This window comes from Heterocephalus glaber, unplaced genomic scaffold, assembly GCF_053883595.1.
Source record: "Heterocephalus glaber isolate CG9 unplaced genomic scaffold, H.glaber_assembly_v1.0 deba00001673, whole genome shotgun sequence".
NCBI lineage: Eukaryota > Metazoa > Chordata > Mammalia > Rodentia > Bathyergidae > Heterocephalus > Heterocephalus glaber.
Genome location: NW_028258410.1, coordinates 25,208,517 through 25,222,706, shown reverse-complemented (window position 1 = coordinate 25,222,706; position 14,190 = coordinate 25,208,517). Strand labels below are relative to the sequence as shown.

At 41.4% G+C, this 14,190-nt stretch overlaps 1 protein-coding gene across 18 annotated transcripts in view; it reads right to left on the bottom strand.

Annotated features, from left to right (window-relative positions):
• Positions 1–14,190, bottom strand: part of Ptprt (protein tyrosine phosphatase receptor type T) — a 1,083,111-nt gene that overhangs the window by 152,559 nt on the left and 916,362 nt on the right. For all 18 annotated transcript variants that reach the window (XM_087197882.1, XM_087197888.1, XM_087197890.1 and 15 more), the window contains one exon: positions 7,808–7,943. In XM_087197882.1, the coding sequence (XP_087054008.1) occupies positions 7,808–7,943 (136 nt within the window). The remainder of the gene's footprint in view (positions 1–7,807; positions 7,944–14,190) is intronic.

Genomic DNA, 14,190 nt, shown 5'->3' with positions numbered 1-14,190 from the left:
CACAGACTGCAGAATTTTCTTTTCAGATGGTTGACAAGATTGACTTCTGACAGTGTTTACCTCTGCTCCATATCATTTTAATGGGATTAGGCTGTTTATATAACCATCCATTTGACCATTTATTCATCAATCTAGCTCACAAATCCATCCATCCATCCATCCATCCATCCATCTCTCCATTTAACAATCCATCTATCCACCTGTCCCATCCAGTGCACAAACAACCCAACTCATTTATCCATTAAGTCTTTTATCCACTTATCCATTCCACAGTCCATCCATCATCCCCTAATCCATCTTTCCATCATTAATTTGCCAAAACTTTATGGTGCCTACTATATATCTATCTCTGCTAAATACTATAAATACATAAATCAGATCTTGATCCAGCTGACCTGTCTGATATGAGAACCAGACAAGAAAATTATAAAACCAGGTGTAAAATAAGTACCACTTAAGTAATAGGCTATCACTTATGTACCAGATATTGTTCTAAGTAAATTATGTAGATTATTTAATCCTCATAATAATCTTATGAAGCAATGTTATCATTTTATCCTTGAAGAAAATTAGGATCAGAGAAGTTAGGTAATTTGCCCCAACTTCCATAATTGGCTAATGGTATGGCAGACATTAAAACCTAGGCAGTCTTATTTAAAAGAGCCAGTGTTAATAACCACCGTTATATTCACTTCTGTAGTTATAAGTGGCAACACAGGCAGGCAAAGCAGGTAAAGTGTACCAGAATCTGTGATGCTTGAAATTTATTCAAAGAGGAGCCAGAGAGGTGAAAGCGAGAGGTATTTTTAGGCAGATGGAACTGTTCTGTGGACTGGATAGGTAGACTAGCAAGGTGGGAAGGTCAAGATGTGGGAAAAGCTAGTTTTCAAAGGGCTTAAGAAGCTTGATCTCAATCCTACAGGAACATATGAAAACCCAAGAAATAAAGTGGCCAAATATTTGTTCTAAGTGAATGGCTCTGGTAGGAATGTGAATAGAAATTTGGAGAGGAGACAGATTGTGGCCATAGAATCCACAGAAAAGGCCAATATAAAGGGTCTTCAGGGCCTCCTTTACAATGACCATGAGAATGGAAAAGAAGAGGTGAGTGTGGAAGGTGATTAGGATACAAAATCAAGCAGTTAAATGTGACCCTATTGAAAGGACTTCCCTGCTTGTAGCTTCAGTGGCAGCCCAAGTAGTGCAAACAGAAGGAAAAGATTTCCTTTTCACTGTGTGTGCAGGAAGGGACAGTTGAGAATGGGTAGGTAAAACACGATGCATTTCATTTGGATGCTTTGTCACTGTAATGAACCAATCAAAATTATGCCATACATTTAGCATCCCAGCAGGTCCTTTTTTCTATTTCATTCAGGTTAGATGGTTCTTTGGAGTGCAGGCTCCATCATAAAATTGTTCAAGTTTGAGAACCAGTTCTGCCATTTAGTCATATGATTTCAGGCAACTTCCTTCCAATTTTTGGATTTCTACCATGCTATAATCTAATACTATACACCACCTCTTTTAGCTTTTCTCATTGGCTCATTGTTTTTGTTTTGTTTTGTCTTGTTTTATTGCCTGGCTAGACAGTGTGTTCCATGAAGACTCAGACCATGATGCTTCTTTCACGGGACTTTGTACACCATTCATGCTGAATGTTGATATTTGGGTCTGTGTTTTGAGTGAAGTGCTCTGTTTTAATTTTACTTGGATCTCCCATTCAAAATATTTTTAGGGTATTCCCCATCTCTGCAAAACACATTTGAGATAAGGGTGAACCCGAACAGACAGCTGAGGGAGCAGTGGAGGAGCTAAGGTGTGAGCACAAACGATAAGGGTAAGGCAGACCATAAGGTGGATCCTCATAGAGGAATTCCAGATAGAGAAGAGATTGTGTCTGGATTAGATATCAAGAAGGGTTTTGTAAAGAAGATGACTTTAGAATTTTACTTTAAACATAAGTAATGTCTGGTCTCATGGAGCTAAGGAATACAGCCATTGAGTGAAGAGGACATTTCATAAATGAAACAACAAGACTGAGAAGTTATATTACAATATCTTTCAGAACCACTGTGGGCAGGGGACAGCATAGCTTGGCAAAGTTTCCCAGATGATTTGATTGTATGCTTCTTCTCTTCCCCCCACTCCACAAATCCTTGTTATGAGAGTAGAGAATCCACTGGAGACCAGTTTGGGATGATGAGCTTCATTTCTGGAACATTACTCTGACTGCAGTGTAGAGGATGCATGGGTAGGGGTAGCGTTAGGGAAGCCAATGAAGAGGCGAAGAAAAGAGAACAGGACAAGAGATAGGAGCAAGAAGATGTAAAGATGCAAGCTTAGAAGAATCCATGGTGATGAAATTAATTTGCCTGATAAGTGGGATGGAAGGTAGTGCCTGTCAGTGAATTTGGGACATAAAGTTGAGAAAGGCTGGGGAATAGGTAGTGTTTTTTACTTTATTACATGCCTAAGAGATTTTCAAGGTAGATATTCTGGGGCAGATGATACAGAGCAATGGAACTCTACTGAGAGAGAACTAAAGCAGACTATTTCATCTTTAAGGGCCATTTCTATCTCCAGGCCTACAAAATGATCATTATAGGTAGTGTGATAAATACACAAATGAAAACTTAATGCACATTGGATGTAGGAAAAGTCGTTGGATCTTCCTGGGGTGGGGACTTTGTGGGAAGATCTTTTGGAGGAGGTAACACTTGGCAGTCCTATTTGGAGGCTGAAAGTTAAGACAGTTACAGGAATTTGGTAGGTGACAAGAAATGTCAGGACATTTAAATTTCATACAGGCAAACACACATTCAAAGACGGGGTATAGTGAAATTAGGGGAAATAAGCCCAGGAATGAAAAACAGTATCTAAACCTGAGCCTGTTGTTTCCTGGTCTATTTTTTGCCTAGTTTCTGATAGTCTTCCTGTACTGATAGGGTAGAAATTAGAAACATGTTCTCTGGAGTTACAGAAATTGATTTTGCATCTCAACTCTGCCCAAGATCTTGGCCAACCCATTTAACCCTTCTGAACTTCAGTTTCCTCTTCTTAAGAGCACAGAGTACCAATAGATAAACCTAACTATGATTATGAGGGAACTAAAATTACAAGAGAGCAGCAGTTTAAATGGAAAATGAACAAATTAGGTCAGTGTGCGAGTACTGATTCCAGCACTGCTCTTAGCATATTAGTGATGAGCTTGGAGCTTACTTGGTATAGGTGATGGTCATGTGTGAGATGAATGGCCCTGTTGACATTGTGCATTTTAATTCCTTAGGCAAGTACAAGAAAAAAACCTATCCTGATCATTAGCTCATTTTGTGTACAGAGATTTGTTAAGGTGCTTCTCCAAGGTTGTTAGCAAATCAAAAGTACTGTTGAAATTTGAATTCAGGTTTTTGGATTCCCAGTCCATAATTACAAGGTGTTTGCATCCAGAGAATCAATGTACATTCAGTGATGCATATGTGTCTTGGAATAAACTCTCATATTTTAAATTAAATGCACTCCATATACACTCTTAGAGAAGTTACTATTTAGATGGGCAAGGCGGAAAGCTCAGTCTGGACCAGGAGCTGAGCAGGTGCGGTGAGAAAGAGAGACAAGGTGGCTAGCCTAAAATTGACTTTAGAATGTCTCTCTAAAAGTTATCTAATTCTTATTTGAAAACTACTAAGGGATGCAGAGATCAATATTAGATACTGTTAAGTCCTGGGTTACAGATCTGCCAAAGAATCTTTCTTAAATTTTGCTATACAATAGTGCACGGTTATGCCTTAAGCTTTGAGGACCATGCTCAGACTCCAGGAAATGTATCTGAAAGCATGAAATTGAACTATATGAAACTTGGAGGCATATGCATATAATTTCACACCCCACAAACAGACATCAAAGTGTAGAACTTCTCATATATGAGTGGCTAATAAACTACTTTAATGATCAAGATATACTGGTTAAGGCACTAAAACTTAAGTTTTCTACCCTGCATTCAAAGCACTGAGTGTCCTGTGATATTAAGCCAAGGAAGCATATAGAAGACCTCAATACCCCTTGACTGGCTGTTTCTCTGTTGTGGGCGGCTATCTCACTATTCCAAGTAGAGGAGGGAAGGGATGAAGTGCATTCAGGATTGAAGAGCCGAGTGATGATGAGGGTCTCTCTCCATGCCAAGACTCATTATGGTCCCCACAAAAGGGAGGCTTGTGTTCCTATATCATGGCATGGTACTCATTTTAGAACATTTTGAGGTCTAAATTTGATCAGTAGATCCAGGAGAAAAATATAGGGCCATTGACTAGTGACAGTATATGATTAGATATTTTGAAGTGTATTTGGCTAAAACCATACTGGTAGGTAATTAACTATGAGGGAGGGGCTCCAGGTTCCTTTCTTATAATGCTTACCTAACTCTAAGTTGTCCTGGTTATGTATTATTCCACATTCAAAGAAGCCCAATCCAAAGAGCCAAGGGTAACACAAAAGGGATTTTAAACTTTAACTTGTGTCCTTTGCAAACAGTAAGGAACCTTCATTATAGCACCCACAAACATCTCATATCCCTTTTTGGTTTTTACCTCTCAAGATCCTTTTCCCATTATAAAACAAATCCAAGCAAAAATAAAACATCCCTCAGACTTTGTTGGTTGTTTTCTTCCCTTTCTTCTCTCCTTTCTTTTTTTTCCAGTTAACTAAATGTAAATTTATTTAGTTTCTTCCATTATGCCCTTCCCTTCATCCTTTGGACCTCAAGGCCATTTTCTGTCTGTTTTTTAGTTTTGTGTCACAAAATGAAACCATGAACAGGAAAAGAAAGACTCTTTGGAGAATGGCAAGGGAGACTTAGGGATAGTGATGGCAAAGCCTTGAGAGAAAGAAGCTAGGGACATCTATATTTACTGGAAACATCTGTGACTGTAGATTTAGAAACACTTTGAGTCATCTGATCCATTAGGATCAGAAGAAATAGACAGCCACTGCCCATGGAGGGTCGGGAGAAGACTGAGCAAGCTTAAGATAATGGAGATGGTAGCTGATGTTTGACTTCAGAGAGCTCTAGGATCCAGAAACTGTGTTGGGGAAGTTTCTTTGCCTTTAGTTTCTCTTCCTTCTAGGTAACTATGGATAGCAATGTGGCCAGCAGTATGTTAATTACAGACTCGACTGACCAGTGGTTCCCATATTTACATATGGGCTGAGGTTGGAAGAGGCACAAGGAAGTGAGGGTCACCACACCCACCACTGTCTTCGGAGGAATTTCTAGACAGAGGAAGACAGTTCAGGTCAGTAGAAATATTGCCTATTTATGTTTAATTTCTTTTGCTTCCCCTCCCTTTCCATCCTATCCCCTCTCCTCCTCTCTTTTCCTCTTTCCTACTTCAGGTTTCCCCTCCCCACACCCGTATGTAAATTGGTCAACTAGGTCACCAGAATGTCCCATTTATAACAACGAAACACTATGTGTGAATACTGACTAGCACCCCGTCCTCACTGTGACACTGTCGCAACATAACAGCCCCTGAGTTTTGCCTGATTAAGTAATAGTGATCATGGATCACCTGTTGGTTGAATCTGATGAAGCGTTTTATAGACATGAGAGATGATGTTAAAAGACAAGAGAGGCTACAACTACATGAAAGATTCACTTTATACTTGCTCCCACCCTATAAACAGAAAGCTCTTTCCTCTCTTCCAGAATGTCACACATTTCAGAAATAGCTGTTGAGAAGGAAGTGAAATTTCTTCACAAGCTCACAGACAACGGTGACGTGAGTTAAGCCAGGCTTTAGAAAGAGCAAAATTGGAAGAGTATATATGACTTACAAATCAGTGGCAAAGGATGAGAAAATCACAGGTCTATCAAAGAGATATTCAATTCTAGTAAATTGGTCACTTTTTCCAAGGAAACAATTCCCAACTCACCTTGGGCTCTACTATATCTGTGACTCTAAGAAACATGTCAATGATCTTATATGCACAATGTGTTTATTGCCCTCCGAAAAATCAAAGCTCATGTTCTACCTCATATAATAGCAGCTGTCCAGTCCCTGGGGCATACAAATTAGAAGTGTTTTATTAGTGGTGATGATGATGAGGATGAGGATGATGATGATCAGACAATTATGCGGTGCTCTCTATAGCCCTTCAGAGGCTCCCTATATGTAGAGCTGTCACAGTATAGTCTCTTCCTCCTTCTCTCTCTCTCTCTCAGTAACTGATTAAAAACCTTAACTTATAAACCATTCTTCTAGTCATTTGAGGAAAGAATTGATCATAATAGGAAAAAAGATGTCAAGAAAGGGGAAGATCCTACCAATAATATATCTTGGCCAGAGGAAGGTTTGGCTTATTGGCTTATTCAAAGTAGAACCATGAGAGAGACACACAGGGACATTCTAGTGGCTACATGACCGAGAGAATCTCAATTGCAATATATGGTGGAAATTCCTGTGGGGTTTTTTTGGTGCTAGAGATCGAACTCGGGACCTTGTGCTTTTGAGGCAGGTGGCGGGACCACTGAGCTAAATCCCCAGCCCCTGCGAATTCCTAAATACAGGGCTAGAAATGGGAAAATTGCTTTTAAATTTTTTTTCTGTATTCACATTAATGTGGCTCCTAAGGTAGAAGCAGAGATTAGTCTTTGACTCATTCTGCTCCTCTGTTTCAGTGAGCAACAAGTTTTATAATTGTCTTTTATCTCACAGATGAAAGGAAGCCCCTTGGTCTTGTTCTTGGGTTTGTCCTAGCTCTGTATAACTCAGCCCTGCACTTCAGCCTGAGATGTTAGTTTAGTTAACGATGTGTAAGTTTGTCTTCACCGGGACAGAGCACCTTGAAGACACTTGATTATAATGTGGATGAATGCTTTGTTGGTTCTGACACCCCAGTGAGAGGGAAGGTGGAGACTCAGATTAGAGGCCCAGGATGAAATCTGGAAGACAAGGAGCTGGAGAGGAAGGGCGAGAATGTGAGGCCAGGGAGAGGCTAAGGACGGGTGGTAAGGAGGACGCCTTGGTTACCCAGTGAACCCGAAGGACAGTTCTAGCTGGCACTTATTTTTATATTTCCTTTCCTCTCTGTAATTCCCTATGGTTAGTCTTGAGCCTATGGACACAATCTTGGGAATAAGGGAAGAATGTGCTTCACGAGCAACATGATTTTCAGGAAACACGCGATGTGAGAAAACTGTGTTAACTGGCTAGAGGTTTCTGGAGAAACATCCTGCTGAGAGGTGAAAAGCAGCAACAAGCATCTGGAAAAGGTTTTGCTGGACACAGAATATGAAGAAGCCTGGAATAGGAGAGTCTTTGGGTCTCTTACCCCATTAGAGGCTTTGAGGGCAGCTTGGGAGGCTGCCATTTGATCAGTGGACGTCAAACGTGAATGGAGGTGTGAGAGAGGAAGCATTGTCTTTCTGAGACTGTTTCTGTGCTCATCTTTGTTTTGGGGGCTTCCAGCAGTCTTGATGATGTGACCCATCACAACAGAACAGTCAACTCCAAGAAGACTCATTTCGTAATCCACAGAATCCCACGGCACATCATCGTGCCCCAGCTATTGGAATCACTGGCCCCATGAGAAACTATTTTTCTACGGGTCACTTGCCAAGCAGAGAGTACACACCCTTCAAACAATAACACAAGGAGCCACAGTTGGCGGAAGTATCTCAGGACCTCAACCATAATATCAGATGAATTTTCTGGGACAGTGATCAACAGAACAATGACCTAGCTGCACGACAGTCATGCAGGGTGGTCAAACTGGGGTCAGTGGAATCTTCAGGGCAAAGTCAGAGACTCACCTCCTTTTGATAGTGAGCATCACACCCAGTAGAATGATGATGAACATGAGGAGGCCAGCGATCACGCCAGCCATCTTCACAGTGTTGTCCACCTGCTTCTCTGGTTCCACGGTGTTAGAGTTCTGTGAGGAGGCACCTCGAGGAGAAAAGAGAAGGAAGATGTTGCAAAGACTCACACATGTGATCAGAGTAGAATAGTAATGACAATAGCTTCCATTTAGTGGGTGTGAACTGAGTGCCAGGCACTGTGGTAAGAGCTTTGTACCCATTGCCCCATTTGATCCCTTTTAAGAATTAATTCCTCCTGAAAGAGGGATCATTATTAGATCCTTTTTTAGATGAAGAAACTGACATGAAGAGAAATTGATTTTCCCAACGTTCTGTAACTTCCATGCTGGAGCATCTTCCTCTTCTGGTGAGAGCGAGTGGAAGATTTTATTCCTCATGCTGCTGTTTTGTCTCTAGCATCTAACCTTGGAACCACCATTCAGTTCTTGGGTTCATGGAATTATTCCTAACCCTATTTTATTCTTTTGGATAAATGGTGAAAATCACAACTTTAAGTCAAAGCAACACAATTATGATCACTAGATTTTTGAAGATAAAAAGGTAAAGTTTCTTTCTTTATAAGAAACAATTGATAGCGTAAAAATTTAGTACATTAAAGGGAATTGCATTGGGTTCAGAAAAATATATCTGATTAACTTCAGTTTTGAGGTTTATGCTAATGTTAATATTAGGTGGTCTACAGGTGCTAACTTGTTGACTTAATCCCCATTAGCGAAAGGTAGGAAACTGTTCACTCACTGTATCTTTACCCTTGTGCTGGGTGACTCACAGACTTAACTTGTCAATCTTCACAAAAATTCCCAAAGGTAGATATCGATTTTCTCATTTTATAGATGAAAACACCAAGAGGCTTGCTAGAAGTGACGTGATTGATAAAGTTAGAGCCAGAAGTTTTCAGGTTTGCTGACTCCAAGTTTAGTCTTCAATAGCCAGAATCCGTGAATTCAACTTGCAAGTCCCTAATTCCTCAGCATCGCTTTCCTAAAACATCTATTTTGCTCAAACCATAGCACAAGTTAAGCAACAACAATAACAAAAGCCAAAGCCCAGCCTCTTGGTTCTGTGCACTAGGGATCAAGGATACCTTCCCATCTCAGACATTGTGGAGAGTGATTCGGGGGTTACCATACCCATACATCTGTGTCTGCCTGTGCCTCTAGGAATCTCTCTCTCTCTCTCTCTCTCTCTCTCTCTCTCTCTCTCTCTCCCCCTCCCATACCTCTCCCTCTCTCTCTTTCTCTTTCTACCCCCTTCTCCCCCCTAAATTCTGATATCACTTTGTACATACCTCACAGTATCTCTTACCACAATATACCAATGTTATCAGCTGTCTGTTTCCTCATTGTCTCCTCCACTGGTCTACAAACTCCTCAGAGGTAAGATTAAGCCTCGTTTATCTTTGTTTTTCCATGTTAGCACAGAGCCTGACTCATAATAGAGGCTCCCTAAATGTTTGTGTTTGTTCAGTGTTTAGCTAAAGGGATGATGTCTCTGCCCATGCACATTTGTTCTCATGGATCCAAATTGGGTTTCTCCTTTTTGCAGTCATGTAGTCACAGAACTCAGCAGAGTCTCATGATTAAGGGTACTAATATTCATAAGCTTTGGTTCTGGTTCCCCAAACTCACTGATATTTGAGAATAGCTTTCCAGTGCAATATTGTACCTCTTTCTTTTTGCTTAATAGTGCAGCATTTTCTTCCTCAGAGGACATCACAAACTTCTGTAATATGAATAAGTTGAATTTACTTAGCTAAGTTTGTCTAGTGAGAAGAGTGAGTCTTTAAGAACAGGGATTGCATGCTATTTCATCTCTAAAATGCCAGTGTCTCGCATGGGGTTCCCACCTCACAATTGTTAATAAATTCCCTGATTATGAAATGAGATAAAGGTGTATAGACCAGAATTATTTCTTTTATTATTCATTCATCATTTTTTTATTTTGCTACTCAATGCCCTATGTGCTGTGTGCCAGACTATGCTGCCCATAGGGTCAGAGATCCTTTTCCTAGAATCACTTATGTATGAAGGACTTCGTTCTTTCCCTTCACCAGTTAAAATCAAGACCAAATCATTAATCCTAGGGCTGGCTGAGAAGGTTCTGTGAGTCTACAGCCTAGTAACTTCTTGGGGAAGTCAGTCAACCTCCTCTTTAGCAGAATCATTATGACATTCCAGAGAGGAAGTTAGTTCTGCGTGGCTTCTAGGTGGCTCACGTCTCCCAGATGGGAGACAGAATTTCCAGGATATGGCTAGTCCATGATGTACCAAGTACAAAGGAAGCAGAGTGCCTCAAATAACAATTCTGTAAATATTGACAGACTTTTTATTTGGATTTGGAGGAAAAGTTTGGTCTGAAGAATTTACTCATTGGCATAGCTGAACTTTACTTAGTTCCTGCTGTGAGGTCCTAGAGACTGGGTATACAAAGGCAAAGCGCCCTTGGAGAGGATATTCTTACTGTAAGCTGTAATTGTAAGCTGTTATTAGTTTAGTCTAATGAGACTCAAACTTTAGTAAATACATACCCACTGTATGTCAGGCCTTTGGTGATACAGCAGTAAGCAATATAAGTACAGTTCCTATTATCTACTTAGTGGTAGTTGGGGTTAGGGGGGTGCAATAATAAACCAAGAACCCAAACTCTGAACATCATTAGGGTTTGGACAGAGAGGCTCAAGATTCTCGGAAAGTGCATAGTTGTGAAATGATTCACTTGTGGGAAGAAGTGGCCAAAAGGGTGAGCTCCAAGGCTATAAGGAGGCAAAGGAAGAATAAGAGGAATCTACGGGAACAGCAGAGAAAATAGCCTTGTTAAGGCTGCAAGATGGGGCATCCAAGGTATGAAAGGAAAGGGATATGACGAGAATGAGAAAGCAAGGAGATCAGGGTAAATGAAACTGGAGATGGAGCAGGAACCAGTCCACGCCGGGCACTACGGGTCACAGCGAGGAGGTTTGTTCTCGAGCCCAAGAAACATAGAGCCACTGAAGTGTTGTTCATGGGGCAATGCTATGTTCAGATTTGTAATTCGGACAGATCATTCCAACTTCAATGTAGAACCAAAGAAGGTTGGAGAGATCAGTTCTGAAACCATTGCAGGCATCCAAGTAGGAGATGACAAAATTGCTTAGACTCAAGTGATGGCAGTGAAAAATCAAAAAACTAATAAAGAGATAATTACTCCCCCTATATATATATATTAGTTGATGAGACATGGAGACTAAAGGAGAAAGAACTGTCAAGGGTGACCACAAGCCTTTGATTTATATGGCAAGGTGGAGGTTAGTGCTATTTAGTGCTATAGGTCCCTGAAACAATGGGAGAAGAATATCTTTAGAGGGAAACTATGTATGTGTTTAGGGCAACTTGAGTTTGAGAGATACTCTAAAAATGTAGCCAGCTAAAATTATTGGTTTAGAACTCAGAAAAGAGGTCTGAGCTGGAGGTAAAAATGTGTGAGTAGGGCACACAGATGGTATTTGAAGCGTGGAAATTGATGAAATCATCCAGAGAGAGAATAGAGTAAAAGGAGAATCAGACTTACAGTAGAGGCATAAAGGCCTATAGTATTTAGTGAGTGGGTAGAGAAAGATAAATCTGCACAGGAAACAGAGGGAATATTCAGACAGGTAGGAAGAAAAACTGGGAGAGGATAGAGCCAAGAGAAGAGAGTGTTTCAAGAATAAGTGAGTAATCAACGGTACCAAATGTTGTTCCTAGGGAAGAATCAAGAACTGTGCCTAAAGGAAGGTGAAGGTTTTTGGATAAATATGAGAAAAATTTTCCCGAAAGTATTCCAAGATGTTTCTAAATAGAAACACCTTCAGCAGTGACTATGATCCAATAATTGAATACTTGAGGGTCAGAGAGGAATATCTAGGAGATTCTGAGACACCATCTCAAAAGCTAGAGCTCAGTGCTTTAGAAAAATTCAGTGAGTTCAACCAACAAGCATCAGAGATGAAAACACAGACTCTGCACAGTGAAGTTATTAGGAGGAGCCATGCTTGGCTGGTCCAACCAGGCTGCAGATACAGGAAAGTGAATATACCCTGGTGCATGGAAAATCCAACTTTCATTTAAGTACTTTTTAAGGGAATTTGATGCAGTTTCTGGGGATTTGTGCCTCTGTTCATAAAAGAAGTACCGGCAGTATTCAAAGCTGCTGCAGATATAGGAGAAATGGTTTGGGGACTAAAGGCCAGGCAACATCCACGAGTGGCTCTTATACCTGAGAGGAGGAAAGAAGAGATGGAGACAGAGGTTGGGCCAGCACTGCACCTGCAGCGGACTCAGGAGCATGTCTACAGGGCTCGTTTTGTCAGTGCTCAGGGGATCAGAGCTGTGATGAGCGTTAGAGTGGCGCATCAGCGTTAGCTGCTGATAGTGCCTGCCGGCAATGAGTTGTCTTGCCCAAACTTTTCAGTACCTGGACCACGCAGAAGGCTGTCTTTCTGACTCAGGGCCTCCAAGATCTGAGGGGCTGGGTTACTTTTACCCTAAGTCCACCTTTTTCATGAAGTTCAGGCTTAGTATTAATCTCAGTTCCTAAAGGACCCCGCCTCTGACTTGGGAGACTTCTATTGAGCAAGAACTCGGAATGTGAGAATTGGGAGGAATTTAGATTCATTCTCTTCACTTTCACCCTTCATAGGACCCAACCTGAGAATAATCCACGTAAATCAGATTTGGCAACCAGGCACCAGGTGATAATTTATACAATCAGAGAAGCTTTAAAGCTCTGCTGAAGTCCCCTGTGGGATGTGGTCATCAAAAACAATCTTGTTAACTCAGCTCACATGGACAGGAGACTACTGTCTCCAACACAAGGTTGAATGACAGACCTTATACCCTAGCCATCTGTGCCCTCTGAGCTCTGAGCACTTTCAAAAGCTGAGTAGTTCTCTCAAAGCAGCAGCAGCTGCCTCCTGCCCTCTACATTTTCCCAAAAGCCTATGGTGGCTTAGTATCTCATCTCTTCCTAGTTCCAGCCCAAAGTCCATATCTGACTTTCATTGTGCTGCCTATGTATGGAAACCTGATATCCAAGGCATGGCTGTTGGTTTCTTGGAGGCTGTTCTCCTTCTTCGATCTTAGCTCCATACATGGTGCCCAGATTCCATACTTTGTGTCCCTTCTGCCTCCTCCAATGCTGCTAAACAAACATCCCCAGTGATTTTCTTCAGGGATTCCTGAAGGAATTTCAGTAAGGGCTGTGCTGATCTGTTCTTCTCTCTACTCATCAGACCACTCTGGTGACTCTTGTCCAGTTGTGGACTCAATATCCCTCCTGCCAAGAGGGATTTCCAGTATGAAGACAAGCAACAGATTTGCTACTCAAAAAGTGGTTCAGGGACTAGAATATCAGCATCACCCAGGATCTTATTAAAAATGCAGAATCTTGGGGCCCACCTCAGACCTATGAAACAGCACCATTTTAACTAGGTCTCTGTGTGGTTCATGAGCACATTGATGGCCAGAGATATTGACTCTGAAGGTGTATCAGTCTGAATCAGAATTTTTTAGTTTACTGAACAGAGATTCAGACGAGCCCTAATTCTTCCTTTCCACAGCTAAAGGGCCACTGTGGAAAATCAGTAGATTTGGTCTCTTTAATTTGCAAGGCCAGAGTTAATATCACAGGGAAGATGGGGCAGGAGGTCAATTACAGGCCAATCTGTAGAAAAATATCAGTGTGGAAGAGCTCTCCAGCTGTGGTTAAAGCCCAGAGCCTTTCAATGTAATCATGTAGAGATGACAGGAAAACAGCTATGGTTTCCAAGTTCTGCTTCAGGACTAACTTGCCCCTTTTACCTGCTTCTTTATCTCTACCTATTCTCACCTCCTTGCTCTCATGGACACTTAACCAAGGCCTTGGGGTTGCACATTGAAGGGAGGCTATCCTTTCTTCTCTGCCAGTTGACACTGCCTCCCCAGCTCAAATCAGCATCCCTCAATTTTAGTGATGCCCATACTCTGGGTGAGAGAAATCCTCCCTGCCACCTTTAGAGCTATGGTGCTCCTATACTGTCTATCTTTTCCCTGGTTAACCCTCCCCAGGTTACTGACAAAGGCAGGGAATGTCACCAACAATGACAGCAGCTGACTGGGGACACAGAGTGCTCCCTGTAAGCAGAAGGGACTATGTGACTTCTCATGCTTCTTTTGAGGTTGAAATGCCATGGTTTTATGACACTGATCAAAAGCAATGAGTTTCAAATCAGAAATATGTGCGCTTACATCCAGATGTCATCACTAACTGGTTGTGTGACCCTGATCAAACCTGTTAACCATAATGTGATTTGATATCCT